Source organism: Clarias gariepinus, chromosome 27 (genome assembly GCF_024256425.1).
Source record: "Clarias gariepinus isolate MV-2021 ecotype Netherlands chromosome 27, CGAR_prim_01v2, whole genome shotgun sequence".
NCBI classification, from domain to species: domain Eukaryota; kingdom Metazoa; phylum Chordata; class Actinopteri; order Siluriformes; family Clariidae; genus Clarias; species Clarias gariepinus.
The window spans coordinates 18,931,626-18,957,576 of NC_071126.1; the positions used below are offsets into that span (position 1 = coordinate 18,931,626).

Genomic DNA, 25,951 nt, shown 5'->3' on the forward strand with positions numbered 1-25,951 from the left:
TTATTGTGATTTTCCGTCGCGCTCAGAGTTTGTAACAAGCGCCTAGGTTCTCGCCGCACTCCTCGTGCTGCCTCTCGCAGGTAGCGCTCGATCCATACTGCCTGAGAGAGGGGAAGGAAGGGTGGATCCGTCAGGCTTGGGGGCTGTGATTCTACAGCCGCGGATAACTAACGTCTAAATCCGCGCTCATCCTGAGCGAGACACCTGCAACGCGACCTCCAGGTCACCTCGCGCTTCGTGAGAGCAGAGAGAGAGAGAGAGAGCGTACGCGGCTGGCGCGGCGACTGCTCACTTCCAGGAATGGAAACTCCCATGACTTCACACTCCCTCTCTTAAACGAGGAACATGTCGGGTTTGCATAAGTGTGTGTGTGTCTCTGCACCATCTCACTTCCCCCCTCCCCCCCTTTGCTTTAGGGAGACTCAGTGACAGGAACACGACCTCGCGTTTACGTCATACGCCGGTTACACAACGCCGGTGTTCTGAAGCATGCTGAGAACTGAAGAGTCACTCCCTCTACTCGTCTTTTTCGTCCTCAATCGAATTAAACTCCAAATCGGTTTGTCCTCCGGGTCGAGCCTGGGCACCGTGTCCCGTTACTCCGGAGGGAAATGAAGTCACACTGCGGTTATGTCACATGTCACTCTGTTACACTCCTCCTCCATCTCTATTTTAGATTTTTTATTTTCCCCCCTTCTCTCCATCTCGCTCATTAAGGTTAACCCGCTAGCATCGGCACGCCACGGCAGCAAATGCTCCGCGGACGGTTGCTAGGCAACTAAGAAAACTGACATTTCGGAGCCTATCCTGAATGTGTCATGAGGGAGATTCTCATGGTGCATTCATGCCGCATTTCTTTGTGTGTGCGTGTGTGTGTAAGCACAGCACGTTGAAAACACCACGGCAGTTTTAATAATTGATGATTTAAAATTAGAACAATCCCAGCTTGTCAGTATATCAATTCCCCAAAAGGCTCTTTTCCCAGTTTTTCCAAGGAATTAATTGGTATTATACGAAACCTCCTGATTTGGTTTATACGTCCAAGGGTGAGTGATAAATACAGCAGTGAGTTGCATCACTAACTAATTGTTACCACTTTGAAGAGTTCAAGAGCCTTCCTTCAGCTGTGGAGGATTTGTTAACGTCCCCTTCATGAGAATATCACACAGGAAGAGATACCGAGCCAAGGTTCTGTATGTGTGGTAACTGTCTTCTAGGGACTCAGACGTTGATATGTCTAGTAAAGGAGTGTCAAGGAAAAGAAATTCATTTTCTTGCACTCAATCCTAAAGGACAGGAACAAAAACTTTTAAAACGTCAACTTTGGTCACATGGACTGAATCCACTTGAGGCAGGGTGCATAAAGGTTGCTTACTGTATGTAATACATATGATACAGAAGTATGTGCAGCCAAAGAAGCTACTTCTAAAGTTTATGCAACATGCAAGTGACCAATCTCTCTCCCCTAAAAATTTCAATTTGCTAACTGTAGCCGTTTTTAAGAGATGATTTTTCTATGAGCCCCAAAGAGTTATTTTTTTTCACTTATTCTGCCTTACTTTAAACAATAATCATTTACAATGCAAATTATTCATAGTACTGATACTAAACTGATACTAAAATTGGTGTAAGCTTCTGGAAGCATACGACCTGTAAAAAAAAAAAAAAAAAAAATGTTGCTTAAATAGTTTTTTGGTTTAAAAAAAAATCTGTAGTGTCCGTAACCATTTCAAATTTATGTTTCAATATCTTAACAATTTAGCATTATAGAATAATACACTTTTTCAGGTTCAAGTATTTTTATGTGAAATTCAAATCAACCAAGTAGGATCGTTTAAAGATTTGAATAAAAAACGGACGCTACTTAAACTTATCTGATGAAAATATAAATGTTTATAAAAAATTATGATCCTATCTGAAAATTCACCTTTTCACCTAGGGGAGACACTTTTCAGCAGTGACGCCATGTTTTGGAGCTGCAGTAGTTGAAAGAAAATCGGTCAGTGAATAACTTGATAACTCAATCAATAACTTTTTATTACTTGCTCAGAATGGAAACTCCCATAATCTCCAAAATCAGTAAGCCGAATGACATGGGTCACTAAAATCACAACAAAGTGGTGTCTCTTGTTTACCTTTTAGCCATGTTGTCCGTCAACTTGGAAAGCTCCATTTTTACTGACATTCTTTCATTTCTACTGAGTTCTTGTGCGTCCACAAAATCAGTCAATGTGTTCATATGCACAGTTAAGTCTAACGTTAGGTGGTTGTAGGCCGTTTAATTGTCGTCCTGACCTTGTCTTGTTGTACAAACTCGGCACGCGAGTCAATTTATTAAGTGAAGTATGTCTGACTTCGCTTACAGCTTGTTAGTATTGTATTCCCAGTATGTTGCCTGTTGAAACAACACACCAAGGCAATAGACAAACGACATAGCTAGCAATTAATCAAGCAGTGAAAACGCGGGCGACTTTAAAGCGCTGTACGTGATGCTATCCCTTGTGTTTTTAGATAGTTTTTCTAAAGCCAGGCGACATCGCTGTTAATGGTTAGCAAGTTCTGTGTCTGATTGAAGTAGACATGTAACGAGTAGCTCGGTGTCCTAGAGTCTGACTTTGAAAACAGCCATAAGATTAAACTTAAAGTTTCAGGAAGTACGAGTACGTTTAGTACGTCATTGACTGGCTCCTGGCACTTGGTGAACTAGAGGTGTTCCTGCTGGGCTCGAGGCCATTAACGTTATTGATGAAGTGTAACAGTGAATTATACCCTGGCTCTAAGTGCATCGTTAATTATTATAGAAGAGTGATTAAAGAATATTTAGCCCTTTTTCCTTCCAGGGTTTGTCTTCTTGGAGCTGCTCTGCTGTGTAAGCTACTCGCAGCGTTATTGCAAGCGGTACAGTGTGTGCAGTAAAGCTTAAAGTATCCATTAATGTGGTCTGATGTGGTCTTCCTGCTGGTGATGCTTGTCAGCAATGTACATCACTACATCTTTTTCTTTTTTCTTTTTTCTTTTTTATAGATTTCGCTCGCAGAACTGATGGAAAAGGATCACTGATCACTTTGCCGTGTTGACACGCGGCCTGATTCCCCTTAATAAAAAGACCACCGCTGCTTTTATTCTGCATCATCTCATGCCATCGTACTTGGCCCTGGCCTTCTAGTTAATTGGCAGTGCGTGACCTCGAGAGATTCTGAGTATTCTGCAAACATGCTCCAGTGCTGAACTCTGATTGTTGACTTCATCATGACAAGCTTGAAGCGTTCACAGACCGAGCGCTCTGTGGGGGGCTCTGTGCCCGCATCAGATGAGTTTTACACTCGCCGCCTGCGTTTGCCCAACGGAGGGGCGCCTCCGCCACGCAGCGAGAGCACCCACCTGTCCGGAGGCACGCCCGGAGTGCCCAAAATGGGAGTCCGGGCACGGGTGGCAGACTGGCCTCCGAGGAAAGATGGTGGTGGTGGTGGTGGCGGTGGAAGTGGTGGTAGCAGTGGAAGTGGGAGTGGTAGGAGCAGTGGGAGTGGTAGTGGAGGAGGAGGAGGAGGCAGTGGAGGAAGCGGAAGTGGTAGTGGTGGTAGCGGTGGTAGCGGCGGCGGTGGTGGTGTGTGGCACATTACAGTGGAGACTGACTCACCGTCCACCACTTCTGGGAGCTCCCAGAGCAACCTCACTGCCAAGCTTGGTCACCTGATCAGTCCACAGGATTCGTCCATGCTGCGCAATATTCAGAACACGCTAAAGAACAAAATCCATAGCAAAGGCAAAGACAACCGCTTCTTGTCCCCAGATGGTTACTTGGGCTCACCACGCAAGGGCATGCGTCGCATCCGCCAGCGCAGCAACAGTGATATCACCATCAGTGAGCTGGACGGTGATGGCAATGAGGGTTGGTCGTTTTCTGGCTGGACACCAATGCACCGCGAGTACGGCAGCACCTCCTCCATCGACAAGCATGGCGTCTCTGGAGAGAGCTTCTTTGACATGCTTAAAGCTTACCAGACCGATGATCCCGACCAGCGCAGCCCCGCTCCCGAGAAACTAAGCGAACTGCTTACCGTGGCGCACAAGCAGACCGCTCTTGACCTGCCGGACGGACCTCTAGGACCCCCACGAGGCAGCCCTGCGAGTCGACTCAAGGAAAGAGAAAAGCACCTGAAACGCCGTTCCAAATCCGAAACCGGGGGCGAGTCCATATTCCGCAAGTTACGAAGCGTGAAGGCCGAGGGTGATTCCTCCCGAGCAGGTTCAGACGCAGAAGACGGGAAATCTGATGACGCGGGCCCACCGCCAAAGCCCTGGGTCTGCCAGAAGGGTTTTGCTCATTACGATGTGCAGAGTATTTTGTTTGACCTGAACGAAGCGGTCCAAAACCGACAGAGCGCCTCCAAAAGGAAGAACACCACTACTGGAGCCTCTGCCGCCGCCGCCGCTTCGGCCTCCACCTCCTCCTCTTTATCGTCCAATCAGAGCGGGGCTTACGGATCCCCCTGCGGCAGCCAAGAAGAACTCAACGCCAAGGACGGACCAGCGCTGGACCCTGGTGATGACAAGAGTAACGATCTGGTTTTCAGCTGCCCATGCTTCCGTAACGAGATAGGAGGCGAAGGCGAGAGGAACATCAGCCCTTCGAAGCAAAGCAGCACCGTTAGTGGATCGGCAAATTCCTCCAGGGATGAGGACGGGTCTCGTGAGGCGCCCAACACGCATTTTAGTAACGCAGGTGTGGCTGTGCTGGAAGCTCCCAAAGATGGGAAGAGCGTTCACCACGAGAGGGGGAAGAGCAACATCTTGGAACATGTCGACTTGGGTTCCTATTACTACCGAAAGTACTTCTATTTGAGAGGTGAGTCTGGGTTTTATGTGTAACAGTTACTAACTGCTATTCCCGTCAAATAATGGCTTTAAAATGTTTTAAGGTAAACTAGCACACAGAGGTTGATAGCACCAACTTGGCATAGGTTCCACTTTGGTCTTGGTGTAGTCTTACTAGTCAGACCATAACTACCGTAGGGGAGTATACTTTTTAAGATGCGACTCAAGCCCATGGTAAAGCTAGGCTACTCGGTCCAGTGGGTGAATTTGGAGACAAATGCAATTTTCCAGGGCCAAAGAGGTCGATAATTAGAGTCAGTGGGTGACGATAATTTCTGGCCCGTAAGGGTTTAATGAGGGGCCCGAAACAAATAAGGCAGTACTGCAGATTTTCTTGTTGGCATCTATGAACTTAGAATATTGCTGGTCTTTTAAACACGTTTTGAAATTGCACACCGCACCTTTAAAAGTACAGTTTATATCATAAATTCTTGAGCAGACGAACCCCCGTTGTCGTTATCAAGGAGCCGAACCATTTAGCGGCATCCTGTTGTTTTTTAATCGTTCTCATATAACGGCATCGATAGCACTGTATAATCTTTTCCGTCTACGGAGTTACACAAGCCTAAAACGAGCCTGCAGTTTGCTCTGATAAAAGCCCGTTATGTAACCATAGCGCAGTCATGTGAGCAGAATAGCAAGTCACTGTTTAAACTATGCATCAGTATGTCGGGTGTATCGATCGATTATAGCAGGCTAATAGGGGAAAAGTGAGCGCAGTCATCAAAACCCATACGTCTGTCCTGGAATCGATATCTGGAGTTGCTTACACACACACACACACACATTCCTGCACTGGTAAATCAATGATAACTTTTGAATAGTAAAATATTGCAGTGTTTGGTGAAATTGTAAAGGAATGCTATGGGATGATGCCGGATGCTGCCATGCTTGTTTAAAAAAAAAATAATAATAATAATTTCATAGAGCACTGGAACTATTTGGGAGTGGATGAGACGCTCGGGCCGGTCGCCGTGAGTCTTCGGAGGGAAAAGCTGGACGATCATAAGGAGCACGGACCGCAGTACAATTACAGGGTCATCTTTAGAACCAGTGAGGTGAGTAGTCATAAAACACAGTTTTAAAAAAAATTCTCTTTTCCCATAAGTTCATATCTGTATCATCTTTTGTGCCTCATCCAGCATATTTGAAAATTTTCCAATTCACACAATCAGCGTTTTGGGAAGATCTTTCACCACATGAGCAGCATCTTTTTTATATTTTTCCATATCTCCATCAATACAGATTTAGCATTGTCTTTGTGTACAAAGATTTTATTTAAAATACAGCAGAACGAACTCGTCATACAAGTTTTATTCGATATGAAAGCAAGTTCTTAAGGAGAAGGTTTATATTGCAATAAGTATTTTTCTATAAGAAATAATGCAAATGCAGATGATCATTTTGTTCCAGCCTCCCAAAAATATGACCCATCATACAAAACAATGTGCAAAAGATCACGTAGCTTTTGAATGCATGCCAGAGGCGCTGCTGGTATCGTGAATTGACTTGAAACAGCTTTCGCTCACTGGAAAAAAAAAGTATTTTTAAATTCAAGTTTCCGCTGTGGAGCAAGTCCCCGACATACTTACTCTTCTGTTCCTGAGAACTCGTTCGCAAGTCCAGTTTGTTCGTCAATACATACACAATCATACTGTGTTCTTTAAAATGTGCCGTAAGTCGATTCATATTAAAAGAACAAGCGCTCTGCTATCTTTTCACCTTGCTCCATCCTCTCAGTTATTTCCACTTCTGTCTCTGTCGTTATTTCTTAGTGCTTCTTAGCAGTACCAGCTTCATAGCCGCTGCTTCTACACTTGCTTACGGTATTATGCACAAAAAATGCCCCCATGCCGCGGATTGTCCCGCCCTCTTACGCAAACGTCACCTTCAAAGCAGTGTCTTTTCATTCAAAGACGATAGCGACGTGGCTAACGCGTTTAAATGAAAAGGCGTGGTTGGTTTTGCCGGGATCGGATATTTTGGAGCTCCGGCGCATTGAACAGGTGCGAACACATGTTCGTAGCGCCGGAAGTTTGTAACTCGAATGTCCATACGTAGGGTACTGTATTTTGAAAATGCTCCCGTAGGCATGCCAGGACAATAGGGGGCAATAGATGTTGTCTCAAACTGTTAAGCTGAGAGGTAGGGAAGGAGAAATGTAGAAAACAACGAATAAACCTATGAATAAAGGTTCTAAAGCGATAAACGGCAACAAAATGCCGTTGTGTGTGTTCTACGGCTTAATCTACATTTTTAGTACAGTTTGTTTAGTAGTTTAGTATATTTTTGATTTCCTTCCCTCGGTATGAAACATTTTCATTGACGCAAATGGCTATTTTTATATATGGACATGGGAACAAAACACACAGAACACAAACATACACTTTTATTTTATTTAATTATTTTTAAACACTACGGCTCCTCGGCTTACGCGTAGCCGCTTTTCAGCAGGCAGCAGCGATGATGAGAATTCAGCCCCGACGCCCACCTCCGTCTTATATAACGCTCTCAGAAGCGGCTGCCAAAGCTCCGCGCGCATCACGCTAGCGCCCTTACTGGCCCACTGCCCCCATAATCACACCGAGATCTGGACAGATGATCTGGATCAGGTCCTCGCAATCAAAACTAAAAGAAGGAACAAGGCAGAGCTCTCAGGATCCTGATGGAGACGCCACACCCTCCCGTCTCATATATATATATATATATAGAAGCTACTTGTGATTCAGATGCTCTCTCTGATGAAGCTTAATAGCTTTGATCCTGCCGTGACTCATGGCCCTGCGCGATGCCTTTTTTTTTTTTTTTTTTCCTGTGCTGCTATTTCCAGGCACATTTTCCAGCATTTTTATGTTACCGTGAGCGTTTTAAACCTTATAGCGGTAAGGATATAACGGCCTGGGAATATCTCTGCATCTGATTAAGGTGATTAAGACAATAACGCGCACGGGTTGAGCAGCTGAAGTTAAACGGATCGTTCCTTTAGTTACCCCACTGATGGCGCTTGTTCTAGTGGAAGATTACCCATAAATCCTAAAAGTTTGTCACCATTGACGCCACAAAGCAAGACATGCTATATACAGGTACTTATCATTATTATTATTATTATTTTTTGGCTTTGGGTACCGGTCTTACTCATGTATGATGCGAGCTGAGCCAGGATGTGTGGGCGGAGCTAGAAATGGCGCATTCACAGATGTCAGGATAAAAAAAAAGAAAAACATTCATTAATCCACCTTTTTTTTCCCCTAATTAAATTCATAATGTCCTAAAGGTTTAATGTTTCAGATAATTCTTTTTCAAATTGCTCACACATCATGTTTCTTAATTGCTTTTTATAATTTTGCATCCTTTCCTCCCACGAACCAAATGCAAATCTGAATGTGAATCTGGTTTTGAGTTAAGAAACACGTGACCACTCGTACATACCAAAAGTATTGGCACCAACAGCTGTCCATTGATTGATGGATAGATGTATATACATTTTTTTAATCATGAAGGAATCATCAATCATCCAGTAGCGAGTATAGTAACCCAATAAGTATGTTTTTACAATTGCATACATTCAGCAACAACAAAAAACTAATAATAATAATAGTACACATGTGGGAGAAGACGCATGGTTAAGAATAAACATAAATACTAAAGACTAGTTCCAAAAGTGGCCACATGAATGGTGCAGGACTGATGTAATGAAAGATACAGTAGAGTAGATGAATGACTGACTGTGAACAGCGAGTCTGGTTTAAAGGCAGAGATGTTGGATGTAGAACTGAGGGTGAGTAGCAGCACAGAGACCATCATGACCAATAATCCCAATTACATCCTCTGGCATTGTGGAGGAATTTCCTTCAGGATCAATGAATCTGTCCATCCATTCATGCGAAGTGTTAAAACAGTGCATGTCCCTGGGGACAAACCATTTCCCGACTATCTAAGCCCTAGGCACATGGGCAGCTATTAAGTTAAAGTTAGCTCCTCTTTATTTCTATAAAACTTTCCAGATTAAAATAAACACATATTGGTCTGCGAGACAGAAACCCAGCAGCGTTCAAGATTGTTTATTTGCATTTGTTGCCTGATCTGATGATCTGATTTGTGTGCGAGGCGTCCTCTCTCTGATGATAATGCTTCTTAGGTTCGTTTCAGAGAACCGAAGGACAAATATTTCTATCGATTGGTCAGGCCGAAAACAACATATTAGCACCAGGTTTTAGTGCAGGTTGTGCAATTTATTTTGAAAACTGAAATAACAAAAGGGATGAGGGTTTCTCTTCTGAAAGAAAGCAGGTTGCCGAGGTGATTAGAAGACGTTAACTCATTCCTTGATACCTTTCCAATCTTCCTTTGTTTACAGCCGTGGCGTTCTGGCAGCTGGCCAGTTCTTTAGGCTACATTATTAGCTTCACAATGCACATACCGACCTGTCAGTAGTGCGTAAACGACCTGATTAATGCACCTTTAACACTGTGGCGTTCACACCCAGACGCTCCCGACACACTGCCCAGACTCTGACGCAAAACGGCTGAAACGATCATTGTGCTAAACGGTGCATGATTTTAACTTTTCGTTCAGGTTCAATGTTTCTCCCGTAGTTCACCGGTTCTTGTAGACACGCACTTGTACCCGGACACTGCAGAATTGTTCATGAGCTTCGAGTGTAAGCACTTGTTCCAAAAACCAGGTAATTAAAATGTCAGGGTATGGGAGAGGGGTCTTTCATCCTCTCCTCAGCTACCAGGTCATACAGATCGATGGCATCGATCTCTACAAGTTTCTCCAAACACCTCCGCTGGGCACGGGCTTTTAACTTCTCCCTGTAGGGTCGCTTTTTTTTTTTTCTTTAGCTTTCCTCTTCTCCGTCTCCTCACCAGAGGGGGAAAAAAAGCGACGTGCCGCAAATGTAACAAAAACAACAAGCAGCACTCAACATGGCAACCTACCTACCAGTTTTAGCACTAAAGATGGCGGCCGTGGTGGCGCCTACCCGAAATGTATCGCGGTAATAAAATAGGTGTCATGATGACACTTGTGCACTATTTGAGCCAAGAAATTATAAACCTTTTACCTAAGGATCAGCATTTTCTGAGAAATGAACCTCTTGCTTAAAAAACTCTCTCTCTCTTCACCTCCAGCTAACGACTCTGCGCGGCTCCATCCTGGAGGACGCCGTTCCCTCCACGTCTAAGCACGGCCTGGCTCGTGGATTACCCCTGAAGGAGGTCCTAGAGTACCTGGTCCCCGAACTAAATGCCCACTGCCTCCGCCTCGCGCTCAACACACCGAAAGTCACGGAGCAGCTGATGAAACTGGATGAGCAAGGGGTAACCTGCGCACACACACGCGCGCGCACACACTTCTCTCTAATTATCGTTAATGAGCACTCAGATACGGCGATGATGATGATGGAACTGCTCTGCTCTCGTTCTCTGTGCGTTTCTGTCTAGTTGAGTTTCCAGCTGAAGGTGGGGGTGATGTACTGTCTGGCCGGCCAGAGCAGCGAGGAGGAGATGTACAACAACGAGGCGGCCGGGCCTGCGCTCGAGGACTTCCTGCAGCTGCTCGGGGAACGGGTGCGCCTCAAAGGGTTCAGCAAGTACCGCGCTCAACTCGACACCAAGAGTGAGTCCGACGAATATCGCATCCTAGCACCAGATTTTAATATTTTATGATATCATAAGCTGAAACAAAACCCCGAATCAGGCATCCTGAAAACATTCTGTTTTAGCGCATCTCAGTTTTAGTGCAAAGGAGCTACAGCGGACCCTCGGCATACAAATGTCATCCTTTAGATCTTTAGTAGAATAATAAGTGGACACTGTTTACGTCTACTCCACCACATTCTTTAAGAAATGTCTGTACTTCTACTTAACTCCATTTCTGCATGGTGACAAGTGTTTGAAATGAGACGAGGAGACACTGGCGCACGCACTGAGGTATGAGGGTTGAGGGTTCACCCTACTGAAAAACCCTACAAATGGATAAAGTAAGCGCCATACTTTACATACTTAAGTAAATTTGAAGATGTCCACTTTTTTCTTCCTTTAATTATTATTATTTTTTTAAACTTTTGCTCAAGTGTACATGTCTTTTACTTTTACTTGAGTAATATTTGCCCTGGAAGAATCTCAACATAGTGGTGTAGTGGTTAGCACCGTCGCCTTGTACCTCCAGGGGCTGGGTTCGATTCCCGCTCAGGCTCGATTCCTGTCTCTGTGTCCATGGAGTTTGCCTGTTCTCCCCGTGCTTGATGCTTCCTCCCACAGTCCAAAGACATATAGAGTAGGCTAATTGGCTTTCCCAAATTGCCTGTGTATGTGCCCTGTGATGGATTGGCACCCTGTTCAGGTTGTACCTCGCCTCGTGCCCTAAGCCTCCTAGGATAGGCTCCAGGTCCCTGCGACCGTGAATAGGATAAAGCGGTATAGACGGTGAGAAAGTGACTGAGAATCTCTAAATTCACTCAAGTCCAGGATTTGTGTGCCTTGCCCACTTCTGAATATGAGTAACTAGACAATCAGAGCACAGTATTAATGATAATTAATTAATTGATACATTTTTTTTTCTCTTTTCTTTTCTTTTGGTTACCATCCCTTTTAACTTTCTTCTTACTCATGGTGCTTTCTCCTTATTAAATCTTACACAAAAACACTTTTCTCCAAACTCAAAACCAGCTTCCAAAATCCAGGCAAAATGTCCGTTCGTAGGCTCGATAATTTGACTTGCTGAGGGTCCACTGTACGGCCTGGTGCCACCAGGTGATGTCATACCAGGTGGGAAATTTGAACATCGTGTTCATCCTCTTAAGAAAATGAAGGTGTGAACGTGTCTGTCTATATATATATACATATATATATATATATATATATATATATATATATATATACACACACACACACCTAAACTGAGTTTTGCCTAGGTTTCCTTTAAATGAAAATTTAATTTAAATTTAGCCTTTTTTTAACATAAAATTATTATATAATTAATTGCTTAATTACATGATATATATTAACATAAATATCATATCAAAATTGTGCTGCTAGTTTTCTCCCTGCTCTTCTCACTGCCAAATTCTACGTCCGCGTGTTGCTCTCCCTAAAGCCGACACTGGCTGTTCGGCTTAAAAAATCCGGGACGATCACATGCACGTAAATCCTCCTGCTGATTATGAGATCATGTTCTTGTAAAGCACTGGGATTTTAAGAATCCCGACATTCACTCGGTCAGTGTCGTGTGGCGCCGCAGGGAGATAACAACGAGGCTGTCTGATGGAACTAAAGACTCGGCGCTTAAATAGTAAAAAAAAAAAAAAAAAAAAGAGGCCGTAATGCAGCCGCTCATACCGCTTATATAGTCCCGCTTATTTATTTACTCATTTACACCTAATTAAATTTTAAACGAAGCAACGACAGTGCCAGGTCTGGGTTTGTCTGCGTGTTGCTATGGCAACCAGGCCAGGTCTGTGATGACTGACGCATCGCACAAGCTGGACAAAAAGAGCTAATGATGTTTATGGTGAAACGTTCTAAGACAAATGAAAAGACGAATGAAAACTAAGTGGTGGTGATTAAAGACCGCTAGTCGCAAACTAGGCTAAATAAAGAACGTATCTCGTTAAAAGGCGAATAATGTGTTGATGTGTTGCGCTGTATGGTTTAATTGATACGGACACCTGATTAGCACACCCACACGCGCGTCTTTATAGCTAGTCCTAGAGCTAACCTAAAGTCAGAGAAATTCTTTTTTTAAAGTACTTATGTCACTGTTTGGCAGTAAAGACGCTTCATACAAGCGGGGTTAATAATTGCCGACCTGGTGGACTGTTGGCTACACTGCCCCTGGGCCCAAGCACTATGATATCACCCCTATGTTGACCTCACCCCTATGCCATTAGGATGCTCGAGAGTCTCACACCAGATTGTGCTGCATAGCTCATACACATCTGCACGTATGCAAAACCCCATACACACTTAGACCTTGTTGAGCCAAACAACTCTTACATTGCATGTCACGTGCTCTACTCAACAGGATGTCAGTTATTTTGGGTTGTTTGCAAAACGCACCTAATGGATTTTGATATACTCCTCCTAGAGGATTTTCACGATCGCCACCAAACCGGGCCAAAATTATCTCAAGATATTGAGGATGCAAAATTGCGGAGGGATTTTTCATATCGCGAACAGGTCGCCCGTGACGACGCCTTAAACTTATGCTAAAAAAATGGTTAATAACTTTGTGCGATGTTATGTTGGGTGGCAGCACATTGAGTAGGATCACAGTGTGATGTTCTCCAGCATCCGTGGCTTTTTGGTGGTCTTAACATAAAACTCCACCTATTCTATGATTATGTCTAAATGCATATTAAGATGTTTAAAAGTCAGGCGATGGCGAAGGTGCTTGGACCCGCTCATCATCGCTTGCCACTTTTTTTTACATTATATCTCGTCACACAAGGTACACACCAAAACAGATGCAGGTTGAGCGAGGCAGCCATCATGTGTTTGTGAAAGCAAGTATATTTCTTCCCTAAAGTAAAAGTATGTAGGCTCTACATAAAGCCATGGAAAACCAACAGTTCCCTACTGTAACACCCTGATTACCAATCACGCTGACACACCCACCATCAATCAACAATCTCACTTCACGCAGCTTCTCTCGATCTGTTCACTCGTGTTGATGTTTAGCTGTTAATTCTATAACCTGAGTCACATGTCTTCCCTTTGCAGCTGACTCGACCGGCACGCACTCCTTATACACCACGTATAAAGACTACGAAATCATGTTCCACGTGTCCACCATGCTGCCCTACACCCCCAACAACAAGCAGCAGGTAAGTCGACAGCCCGATGTTCAGCACGCGCTCCCCGGTCTCCCGCGTGCCAGAGCTCACGTCTGTGCTTCGTCTGTCGCCCCCACAGCTGCTCAGAAAGCGCCACATCGGGAACGACATCGTCACCATCGTGTTCCAGGAGCCCGGGGCCAAGGCCTTCAGTCCCAAGAACATCCGCTCTCACTTCCAGCACGTCTTCGTGGTGGTGCAGGTGCACAACCCGTGCTCGGAGAACACCTGCTACAGGTGAGGCTACTATGTGTGTGGGCGGGGCTAAAAACTCAGGAAGCAGAAATGGTCACGTACAGTCAGGATCTTGCAGCCAACATGGAGTTAAAATTATTTTTTATATCAATGTGGCATGTATTTATTTATTTTTTTAATCGTGAATGTGAGACAAATTTTTAGATACTGAGACTTTTATTGAATTTTAAAGCATTTTCACAGCTCGAATCAGAGAGGAATCGATTCTTTTGGTTAATTTGCGGTTTAATCTGATTCAGTTTTTACATTAAACATGTAAACAAGTTTCAATAAACCTAAAACAAACCGTAATCATGACTAAGAGGTTGTAAAGAATAAGAAAAACATCCTAGTAAAAATAAAATAAAAAATGTAATGTAGTGCATGTACTGTAGAAGTTGATCATGGAGTTGGTGCACAATAAAAAAAAGATTACATATTTAAATACATAATACCAGTTTACACACCAAGTGCTCTTCTTTCTTCTTTCTGTTTTTTTAAAAAATAAAAAATAAAATTCAAATCTTCTCGCAGCTCTACAGCTCTGTTCTTTGGCTCAGTTCATCAGCTCAGAAGAAACGGCGCACGGCAAAACGCGTGTGTATGTGTGTGTATGTGTGTGTGTGTACGTTCTTTAACATCAGACTGATGAGAGAAATCGGCGTTGTTAATCTGAGCTCTTCAGCCAGTGTCACTGTTCTCTCTTTTCATTTTTATTTTCTCTCTTTCTCTCGCTCTCCCTCTGTTTTTGTCTCCCCGTTCCCTCGACTCCCGTGTGCACACTTATGTGTTATGTAAAACTCTCTCAGATGTGCAGGTGCTGGTTGAGAGCACACTGTGTTTATTTATAAGGGAGGTCATGGTCAGTCCTTTTTGTGTGTGTATGTGTGTGTGTGTGTGTGTGTGTGTGTGTGTGTGTGTGTGTGTGTGTGTGCGCTTCAGGTTTCCTCAACTAAGCCTTCCCTTCTGTTCAGTGGGTTATTTCCCTTGATGGCTCTACTGCAGACTCTGTGTGTGTATCATTTTGTCGTTGTGTGTGCGCTCTGTACAGAATGTTTTTTTAATTAAGTTCTCTTTATAGGGGTGATGAGGCGCGGAGCCTCTCGGTGACCGTGACGTGAGGGAGCGCTCTGTTATTTGTCAGAATCACTCAGTGTTAGTTTGAGAGAATACGAATTAAAGAGTACATTAAAGCCAGAAGCTCAGGAAGATGAATGAGAGACAGAGAGAGAGAGACCTTTTCCCCTCTCTCTTCTTTGCTTTGCGTTCGTGAGTGTGTGTGGTGACATCCGAAGCAAGTGGGACTCATGGATTAAAAGAAAGAGCAGGGATGAGATTGGGGTGTTACTGATGTCTGTTTTAAAAAGAGATCTTTTGGAAAATAAAGAAATGAAGGCATGGACAGATGTGGGGATAGAGGCGGACAGACCGAAACAGATGTGGACAGAGGTGAAGAGACTAACAGATGGGCGAACGGGGGACTGACTACGACTTACAGAGGCAGCCTGGCTGACAGTGGCACGGGAGGACGAGGACGAGCTGACCGAGATGGGAGTTCATGACTGAGATGTAGATGACTGGGACCGACAGAGACGGGCTGATTGGGACAGATGGAGACGAGTTGACCAGGCTGGAAGCCGAGGTAGACAGACTGATGGCGATGGATGTAGATGGATCCAGGGTTGTCGGGTAGTCAGTGTCTAGACGGAGACAGACCACAGAGGGGTGGATATTGTTGGTCAAAAAAAAAAAAAAGAGACAGACCTGGGGGTCAGTGGTAACGCGCTCGCCCGATTATCCAGAGATCGCTAGTTTGAAACCCAAGTGATGCTGTAGCTTCCTGCAGCCGAGGGCTGATTGGTCCTCTAAGCCAATCACGGGCGTATAAAGCTCACGCCAGTGGAAGGAGCGGATAGCGGATGTATGCCGAGAGTGTCGCGCCGCCCCCAACACTGCAGCTCGAAAAGATGCAGTTGTCTGGTGTCACGTGGTTCAGAGGAAACACGTAATGGTCTTCCTGATGCTTGATGGGGGAGTGGCCTAATGACGGGTGGGAATTGGAAACAAGTAAATTAGGGAAAAAATCACGGAAAGTTTTTGACGCCAACAGTGCACAATAAATTAAAGTTTTTGTCTATTAAAAAAAAAAGTTGTCTCATATTCGCCTAAACCAGTCGTTAGCAATTAGAATCTTTCTCTGTTACGGATCCACGTCACTAAGTAACATATTTGCATAATGTCCGCCCACGCTCTACGTGGCGAACAACTTGCCCGAACAACAGCACAATTTCCACATGGATTAACGTTACATCATGTCAAGAAGACGCCGTATCCTGCGCTGTGAAATGTCCTGCTCCAGTCGTGCTTGCAAAACAGTTTTTTTTTTTCATGTCACTTCAACCGTTTCATCGTCAGGCTCCGCCTTAAATTGATACGGTAAAACCAACTTTTCTATGTATTGATGGGTCTCCAGAGCCATTGTTCAGTTATGGTCATGGGCATTTCGTTTTCCGACACACGCTGTAGCGGTAAACCAGTCATAAATCACCACGCCATCTGACCAATCACAGCAGTGAGGGCTCACGGAAAGGAGGGGTTTAGACAGACTGAATCTTTAAACTGCTTCACACGAGTCGTTTACGAATCATTTAGAAATGGGGTAAAATTAAATCTATTTTTGGAGAAAACTAAAGTGTTTTTTGACCTTGCATACATGTAAACCTGTTTTTAGAGACTCATTAAGCAATATTAGCAACCTTTAAAATGGCATAATAGGGGCACTTTAAATAAGAGTCAGTGATCGATATACATAAAAAGGTCAAAATTATTAATCTAGGTAAATACATTAAGTTAATATAAACCTATTTTAATTTAAAAAGATAAGTCTTGGCAGCTCCGGTAAACTCAGAGATGGAGTTAGTGTCGAATGTTTAGGGGGAGTTTGTTCCAGAGCTCTGGCGCCGCCCTAGAGGAGGCTCTCATGATGCAGACAGAGAGAGACGTACAGGAATGATTTTCCATTGGCCCCATTGCAGCTCTGCGACACACACACACACACACACACACACCCTACACTGCGAGGTGTTTATTGTTGCGGTGGATGCGTTTGTGTGTGTACCTGCTGTTTTAAAAGCCGTTGTGTTTAGATGCTCTGACGCTCCATAAAGGTTTCAGTCATCAGCTTTTAATCAGATCCACATGCAGACGTGTGTGAGAACGGAAGGAAAACTTCCAGGCTTGTTGGGAAATGTGCCAGTCTGCCGTTGACCTCGCTACTTTTGTTCTGAACATTTTTTTTTTTGTGAACTTTCCTCACACACACACACACACTTCCACGTTTTAAGCAGGCCTGTGTGTGGGCAGCGTGCCGTGGTCTAAAGCAGCCCACACGCTGGTTATTCATAGTGCACGCATGTAATCCGGTGTGTGAGCCTCGCTGTACCTGAGCTATAGGGGTCAGGCAGGAACAATACAGAGGCTTGATCACCGTGAGTCACCGGCCTTTCAGACGACTCCGCCGCGCAGCCAGAACATTTTATTCGCCTGGAATGCGCGCCGCGTCTCACCTGACCTTCAGAGCGCCGGCGGTGGCTGCCGTCGCCCAAACGCGTAGACACCGTGTTCCCTTTTTAACATTCTGATCAATCATCTGCATGACTTAACCATCATGCAGTGTATCTAACGTGTAACAATGTGTGTTAAGGTGATACTAAATATCAGTTCCAAAGTTTGCATGCCCCCCTTTCTGAATGTTATATTAACCTAAACTGTTAAAATGTGTTTTTATTTTTTAACAGTATTGGAGAAATTAAATCCTACTGGAAATTTATTTTTAATTATATCATCATTATTATTATTATTATTATTATTATTATTATTATTTTTAATGAAGGTTCATCCCAAAATGTTTTACTTATTTAATGCAACACCGATTGTAGTATTAACTCTATTAAGAATGACACATTGTAGTTTTAGTTTATAGCTATGTTTAATATTCCAGGACGTCCACAAAACACATTAGTTATTGTCTTTACTTGTGCTGTAGCTAATATACAATGCAAAAATTAACACATTAGCAATGTTCTTCAATCTATGCAAAAAGTATGTATCATTTTTTAAAAATAAGATTCCAACAAACAAATATAAGATTATTAAGCTTATTTCTAGTCAAAGGTTAGTAAAATTGCAGGTGAAAAAAATGTTTTATTGGCAGATAATTTTGCTTCTTTCAAGAAATCAATTCCTAAAAACTAGCAATAATAACTAGCTTGCATTGTTTTGCATTGGGCTAGTCAATGTCCGGACGTAAAATTCGATTGAGATGCTTGAAAACCCTCCAATGCGGCTGAATTAAAACAATTATGCAAAGAAAAGCGGGACAAAATTCCTCGACAGTGCCGTAAAAGACTCATTGCTACTCGATTGCAGTTATTGCCTTAAAGGTCTAGGGGGCAATTACTTTTTTACATCGGGTCAGGCAGGTTTTTTCTTTCCCTTGATAAATTAAATCATCATTTAAAAAACTGCATTTTGTATTTACTTTGGTTATCTCTGTGTAATAATATAATTTGTGTGATCTGAAACATTAAGTTTGACAAATGTAAAAAAAAAAATGAATAAATCTGGAAGGGGGAACATTTATTTATTTATTTTTTTACAGCAGGACGATAGTGTTAATTTTTTTTTTTTTTCACCGAAAACCTTCCAATGTGGCTGAATTCAAACAATTCTGGTGAGAAGAGCGGAACAAAATTCCTCCACTCATTGCCAGTTATTGCCAACACTCATTGCCTCAAAGGTTTAGGGGGCAATTACTTTTTTACATAGGGTCAGTCAGGTTTTTTCCCTTAATAAATTAAATGTTTATTTGGCTTATTTTTGTTTAATAATACTTGTTTGATGATCTCAATTATGCAAGTGTGACAAAGAAAGAAATCCGGAAGGGGGTAAATACTTTTTCATTACGGCAGGAAGAAACAGTGTTGATTTGTTTTCCTCTAAATGCCTTCCATGCAGCTGATTTAAATCAATTCTGTAAAGAAGAGTGTGCCAAAATTCCGCCACAGCGATATGAAAGACTGCCCAGGGGGCAATTACCGTTTCATCTTGCGTCAGACCGGCATTTAAAAACTGCATTTTTGTTTTCGCGGTATCTACCGGTTTCTTTGTGCAATGATAAAATTTGTTTGATGATCTTAATTATGCAAGTGTGATAAATGTGCAAAAAAAAAATAATATAAGAAAGGGGGCTAATACTTTTTCACCGCACTGTACTGTATATCTGCAGAGAGATAGTGTCGATTTGTTTTCCTTTGCTGTGCTGGTGTTTACAGGGTGAGTACTGTATGTTTCAGGAGCGTTACGGTGCGAGTCTCTTTCTCTCCGTGTTACATCCTGTCTCTGATCTGCGCTTCACCTCCTCTCCCCTCTTTTCTGCCCTCCATCTTTGTTCGAGCGCACAGAGCTTCACTTTAGCTCCTTACAGCTCAGCCTGGCCGACCGCTCGCGAGTTCTTCGCATACCAGACAGAACAGGAAGCTTTAGATGTCCATTCCAGAGGCTTAATGAAAGGAAAAGACGAAGGGTGGGGAAGGGGTTGGGGCGGCGGGCGGTGGGGCTGAGACGAGCGAGCTGAAGGAGTGGGAGGATTTTTCACAGACAGAACACCAAATAACAAAAATTCAGCCAGAGATCTGTTTTGTTTTTTTTTGTTTTTTTTTTCCCTTCCCCTTTTTCTTTCCTGTGAAGTTGGCCAAGCCTCTCGGAGATTACTCCCACAAAATGTCCCTCATGGAACAAGTGCATCAGAGCAGCGGTGCTCTCTCTTGTTTTTTTTTTTTTTTTCTTTTTTCCGACAGTTTCACAAGGGGAAAGGCAGAAATTCTTTCCGTCGGGTATCGTTTACACAGGCTCGACCTCGTCCTTTGATCGCGGGCTCATCTAATTAGGAACGAGCTCCAAACTGCAGCTGTTTATTTTTGATGAAGTTGAAAGCCAGAACTCCAGAGAGGTAGAAATTTATTACTCCCATTACTTATTTCTGACAGTAATGATGATTTCCTTTACTCAGGGGAAAAAAAAAAAAAAGTTCAGCTCATCCATAAACATCAAACCCTTCAGCATTGTTCTGGAGATTCAGCAATTATCTCGTTCATCTCCTCACGCTTTATCTTGCTTCTGTTTTTTATTAGATTGTTTGAAATTTTATCGCCCACTAGTCTCTCTCTCTCTCTCTCTCTCTTTTATTTATTTACCGCAGTGTTGCCGTGGCCCGATCCAGAGACGTTCCTGCTTTCGGGCCGCCCATCCCAAAGGACGTGAAGTTCCCCAAATCCTCCGTCTTCCGGGACTTCCTGTTGACCAAAGTGATCAACGCAGAGAACGCCGCGCACAAGTCGGACAAGTTCCGCGCCATGGCGACGCGCACGCGCCACGAGTACCTCAGGGACCTGGCCGAGCGCCACGTCACCAGCACGCCCATCGACCCCTCGGGCAAGTTCCCCTTCATCTCCCTGGCGCACAAGCGCAAGGAGAAGAGCCGACCATACCTGGGCGCGGAGCTCCGCAGCCCCGGCTCCATCTCCTGGGCCGTGTACACCGAGGACCACAGCACCGGGGGAGAGCTCGAAGCCCTGCTTGCCATCTCCAACGACTTCCTCGTCCTGGTCGATCCGGAGGCCAAGGCCGTGGTGTTCAACTGCGCCGTGCAGGACGTCATCGGCTGGACGCTGGGAAGCCCCGCCTCCATGAAGATCTTCTACGAGCGCGGGGACAACATCTCGCTGCGCTCGGTAAACAACAACACAGAGGACTTCAGCGAGGTCGTCAGGCGCCTGGAGGTGAGACACCAGCCCGGAACGTGACTCGTACCATTTGTTTTTTATTTTGAGTAGAAAAATGCATTATGGGCCTGTGAGCAGCTTTCAGGCTGGTGTAAACATCCTCCTGACGAAGACAGTGTTTGCTTTAGATGGTGATGCGCGCTTAATATGAAATGATCAGATTAGATTTTTCCAGCGTTGAACAGTTATTTACACACAGATGTCTGTTAGAATATTTAGACGGACAAACCTTAATTAAGAAACTGATTTAAGATTTTGGAAAAACGTTTTCTAAACAGGACAGTATAATCAGTTTTTCAATACACTGGTTCCTCGGTATACGAATGCCCTTGTCTTAAGAATTTTTTCACCTTAAGAACAGAAATTTTAAAAGAATTCTGCATCGCCACAGGAGCAAGCAAACAAACCGAATGCTGACCAAGTTGCGAGCATGTTTACATATTTTTTGTGCGCTTTTTCTTCCTGCATTTTGTGTAAATTTAGTGAAAACAAGGTCTTAAGAATGAAGTATCAAGAAGAAATGGGTGACGATTTATGTTTGTTTTTTTAAAGCAGCCGGTTCCAGGAAGAATCATAAATTAAGGTCAAGTGAGGTTTAACGTCTACAGTATTTATTTCATATTTTACTTAATTTACACGTTTTTTCTAAATGTTTTGATTATTTGAATCTGCAAAAATATGATTATAGTGATGGAAATCTGTAACTTCGGTAATATTTTTGTGTGGCTGGAACGGATCATCTGTATTTACATTATTTCCAATGAGACTATGTGTTTTACAATACAAAATTTCACCTCTGGAACGGTTTAAATGCTTTTCCTGAGACACCGCTGTAAAACAGAGCTCTGATTTTCTGTAACAGCGGCTCTGGCAGTAATGTGGATTAGATACAGTATTAATGCACTCGTTTGAATTAGTCGGCGTTTCTATAGCAACACATCATCGATTTGGGACGTGTTGAACACTGAGTAGTTTCTGTGAGGGAACAGCTGATGATAAACTGATGATAATGAACAACGAAGATGAGCACAATGGGCATGTTGCTGTGGTGTAGGAGAAATAAAACACTTCAGGTACGCTGTAATTGAAATCTGATCCACTTCATGGCAGTAACTGTGACTGTAAGTGTTTTATTTCTTATGTAATGCTCGAGCACAGATTAGCTGATTATTACATCATCTTAATAGTGAAATACTGATATCGTCAGACGGATTAAGAGTCCTGGAGAGAGCCTGGCCTTAGGCGTTGCGCTTTATTCAGGGATTCGCGCTCACATTGTGACGGTGTTGCGATATGAAGGCGATGCTTCAGCCCGTCTCCATCCCCGGAGGCGGCGGGTGTGCGAGTCAGTCGGTCCGCATCCACTCGCCGTACTCAGTCAGTGTCCTTTGTGCTCACATTAACGAGGACTCGGTCCCCGTGCTGAAATGTGTGGAGGCTGGAATGTACTTTTGTTTTGGCCACCTGCCCGTGATGTCACTCCACGAGCGCAGTAGCTGTTGCCATGGGAACTAGTCGGAGAACCGAATGTTCACGCTCACGTTCTCCGCTTCTCCACACGCTGAGAGATCTTAGCACCGAGCTGCAGAGCACAAAGATCCCATCGATCCGGGGATAAACAGCCCAAGTGTACAGGGACGGATCTGCTTATACACACACATATACACACACACACACAGGGATGAGACTCCTTGTAACCCGGCTTACAGGGACAAACTGCAGTATCATTATCATTACATCATTCCTACAATTATAACATCTTCATCATGCGCTAAATGATCCGGCGAGAAATTCCATCTGTGTGTTAGAAAGAGATTCATAAAGAGACTGTGATAATAAAATAAAATAAAATGTATAAATAAATAACTGATTACTGGTGGAGGTGGGCGACATGAAGAATACATCATATTTTGAGATCTTTTTTACAATACAGTCTATTAATAAATAGAAATGCGGGGCAGGGAATCCGATTCGGTGATTACACTGACCCCAGAATCGTTATTTATTATAAGGTTTTTTTTTTTATTCATATGCTTATATTTGAAGTGCCGAAATGTTGCACTATTTCAATAATCCTACAGGTGGTGTGCTTTATACTGAGGCAGGCAATGCAGCCTCCCGTATCGTAGGAGAAAAGTATTTGATAACTTTATTAAATTGTGAACCTTAAAGATAAGTAATCGGCCCGAGGTATTGTGATCATGCCATCCTGGTGAATCTCATCCAAAATGATAAACTCAGTTTAAAAACAAAGTGCATACACGAAATACATTTAAATAAAACTCAGTTCTGATATTTTAGGTGACATTAAATAATGTAACTAATGTTTATTGTAATTTCTAGGAAAGTTCATTATTACCAGATTTATTTTTTTTTTTATTCCTTTTTTTTTGTTTTGTTTTATATCAGCTGTAATACTTATAACATTTAACCATTTTAAAATCTGAACATTTTGATGCTTTAGAAATAATAATTAAATGACATCATGATACCCACAATATCTCTACAGAGTGTCCCGAACGTCATTTATCACAATATCGATATGATATCTCTGGATTACCCAGATTTAGTATGCCTTCTTCTTCTTATTATTATTATTATTAGAATAATAATAATTATTATGTTTTTAGGTATTTATTCGTAATATCTTCTAATAAATAGATTTTACAGAATTTAACATATTTATCATTATAAGTAACTATCTGTTATTTATTTTTATTATTATAACTATTTTTTAATATATTTTTTATGATCCAAAACTAGTTTTAATTAAAAGATAACATTAGGTTATACTTGTAGATTCAGTTTTAATCTGGTTCTTCTGTTTACGCTCCTCTTTCTTGACCTTCCTGTTGTCCCATGAGGCTGCGCCTCTCTTTCTTTTTTTCCACTATGAGGAAACCTTAATTCCATCTATTTAGCTTACCTTTAAAGCCAAAATTTTTTTATTTATTTTTTCCTTTGGTACTTGCGTACTCAGAGCGTAAGTTTATAATTTTTGTGATCATGTCCCCAGTTCCTGACCAAAGGCTGCGAGACGTCGGAGATGACCCTGCGCAGGAACGGACTCGGCCAGCTGGGCTTCCACGTCAACTACGAGGGCATCGTGGCCGAGGTGGAGCCGTACGGTTACGCCTGGCAGGCCGGATTACGGCAGGGCAGCCGATTGGTGGAGATCTGCAAGGTGGGCGTGGCGACGCTCTCTCACGAACAGATGATCGATCTACTGCGCACCTCGGTCACGGTCAAGGTGGTCATCATACCGCCTCACGAGGACGCCACGCCCCGCAGGTACACACGTGACGTTATACAGAGTGACGTATGTCTTATCTCATTTATACATCTGAGAAGTTTTGTCTTAGGGGCCTTGCTCAGGGCAGGGCAACAGGGCACCTCCTGGGGTTTGAACCTGGGAGCTTCCAGTCTGTAGACCTTTGACCTTTGTCCTGATAACACCAGAGTGTTTATATCACCTCACCCTAATGGAGCAGAGAGTCTCAGTCAGGTTACTTTGTGGCTCAAATGTATTGTTTTGGATTTGGTAATAAAGAAGCCAAGCATTTTTTGTATTCCTCCATTCAATGTTTAATTATCTACATAAAGTTAAATCTCTAACTTTTCTTTCAAAACTTTATCCTTTTCCCGCTTCCTACTGGCAGTCTTCATTTTTTTTTTTTTTTTTTTTTGTTTAAGCTTTTTCCTATAAAATAAGTTGTTAATTTTTCCGTTTTCTTTTTCCTTAATTTAAGATATTTTTTTTATTATAATGTAATGATTCAATTTATCAAAGGATTTTTTTCCAAGCTTTTAAAAAAAAAAAAAAAAATTCTGTTATGAAATCCAAATCGAAATCCGAGCTTTATGAATTTAAATTTCAGGTATTCATTTTTCTTTTATGAAATTAATTAAAAAAAAATATCCAAATGTGACTGTTTTCTTTAAATATAAACTCTGGATTTATTATTATTATTATTTGTTTTATAGTATATTACCTTGTAAAGTGTCATGAAAAATCTTTATTTATTTCTTCTTCTTATTATTATTATTGATTAATCACACTATCATGTATCCCCTGTGTAATTAAGAATGTTTTTTTCTGCTGTGTGTTTGTGTGTGTGTGTGTGTGTGCTGCCGCAGGGGCTGTTCGGAGCTGTACCGCATGCCGGTGGCCGAGTATAAGGGAAGCAACGAGAGCGGTTCGTTCGAGTACAAGTTCCCGTTTCGCTCCAACAACAACAAGTGGCAGCGCACGTCGTCTAGCCCGCAGCAGTCCCTCTCCGCCTCGCCTCAGAGTCACACCGGGACGCCCAACCGCGCCGTCAGCCTGGGGGCCAGCATGGGCAAGACGCTGTCCGCCGAGAGACCGGAGAGAGCGACCGCCATCCCACGCAGCGTCTCCAGCGACGGCCGACCCCTCGACTCTAAGAGGTCCGTCTCACCACCGAGGACGTCCTGGTTATGTCCCATTGACATGGGCATTGTTTATAAGTCCTTTCTTTTGTCCTCCACATCTTTCTTAGGATGTCTCCTGGTTCTGAGAACTACGCCCTGGCTTCCTCCATGGCCATGGCCCGACCCACTCACACCCGCAGCTCCCCCAGCAACCTGTCCTGCTCCAGCGACACCGGCTCAGGCAGCTCCGCCCACTGGAGGCAGAAGTCCATGCCCGAGGGGTGAGAGGCTCTGATCTCCACAACCCCTCTCCCCTTTCTCATTCTGTTAGTCTGTTTAGTTAAGGTTCTGTCAAAAGAAAACGCACCCTCAGTCGGGACAATCCTAAGTGTGTGTGTGTGTGTGTGTGTTTCAGGTTTGTACCGAACAGACACTCGCCTCTCCCTCCCGAGCGACAGATGATGACGGACAGCGGCGGAAAGTCCACCCCGAGCTGGCCCCGAGTGGACGACTCGGAGAGAGCATCAGCAGGTCAGATCGGCGGTCAGGGATTACCCACAATGCCGTTCCACTAACCTTCACCAGTAGTGTCCAGCAGGATGGTAGTCTTCGCTTTAGTCCTAATGTGTTTAAAACGGAGCAGCTCTCTAAACGAAGCTGCACTGCATTCTGGGATTATGAGTCTTGTCATGTGGATCAACGTCCAACAAAACATTTTTAATTACGTAATATCATATATATAAATCCACGAATAATCCTTTCCTCTGTG

General features: G+C 43.3%; 1 protein-coding gene across 7 annotated transcripts in view; it reads left to right on the forward strand.

Moving 5' to 3' along the window:
* The window catches only part of sipa1l1 (signal-induced proliferation-associated 1 like 1), an 82,808-nt gene that overhangs the window by 40,095 nt on the left and 16,762 nt on the right, over positions 1 to 25,951 (forward strand). For all 7 annotated transcript variants that reach the window (XM_053488910.1, XM_053488915.1, XM_053488916.1 and 4 more), the window contains 11 exons: positions 3,025 to 4,846; positions 5,803 to 5,933; positions 10,011 to 10,199; positions 10,323 to 10,497; positions 13,602 to 13,705; positions 13,794 to 13,951; positions 20,208 to 20,787; positions 23,807 to 24,081; positions 24,928 to 25,218; positions 25,311 to 25,463; positions 25,598 to 25,713. In XM_053488910.1, the coding sequence (XP_053344885.1) occupies positions 3,250 to 4,846; positions 5,803 to 5,933; positions 10,011 to 10,199; positions 10,323 to 10,497; positions 13,602 to 13,705; positions 13,794 to 13,951; positions 20,208 to 20,787; positions 23,807 to 24,081; positions 24,928 to 25,218; positions 25,311 to 25,463; positions 25,598 to 25,713 (3,769 nt within the window). In that variant the 5' untranslated portion in view covers positions 3,025 to 3,249. The remainder of the gene's footprint in view (positions 1 to 3,024; positions 4,847 to 5,802; positions 5,934 to 10,010; positions 10,200 to 10,322; positions 10,498 to 13,601; positions 13,706 to 13,793; positions 13,952 to 20,207; positions 20,788 to 23,806; positions 24,082 to 24,927; positions 25,219 to 25,310; positions 25,464 to 25,597; positions 25,714 to 25,951) is intronic.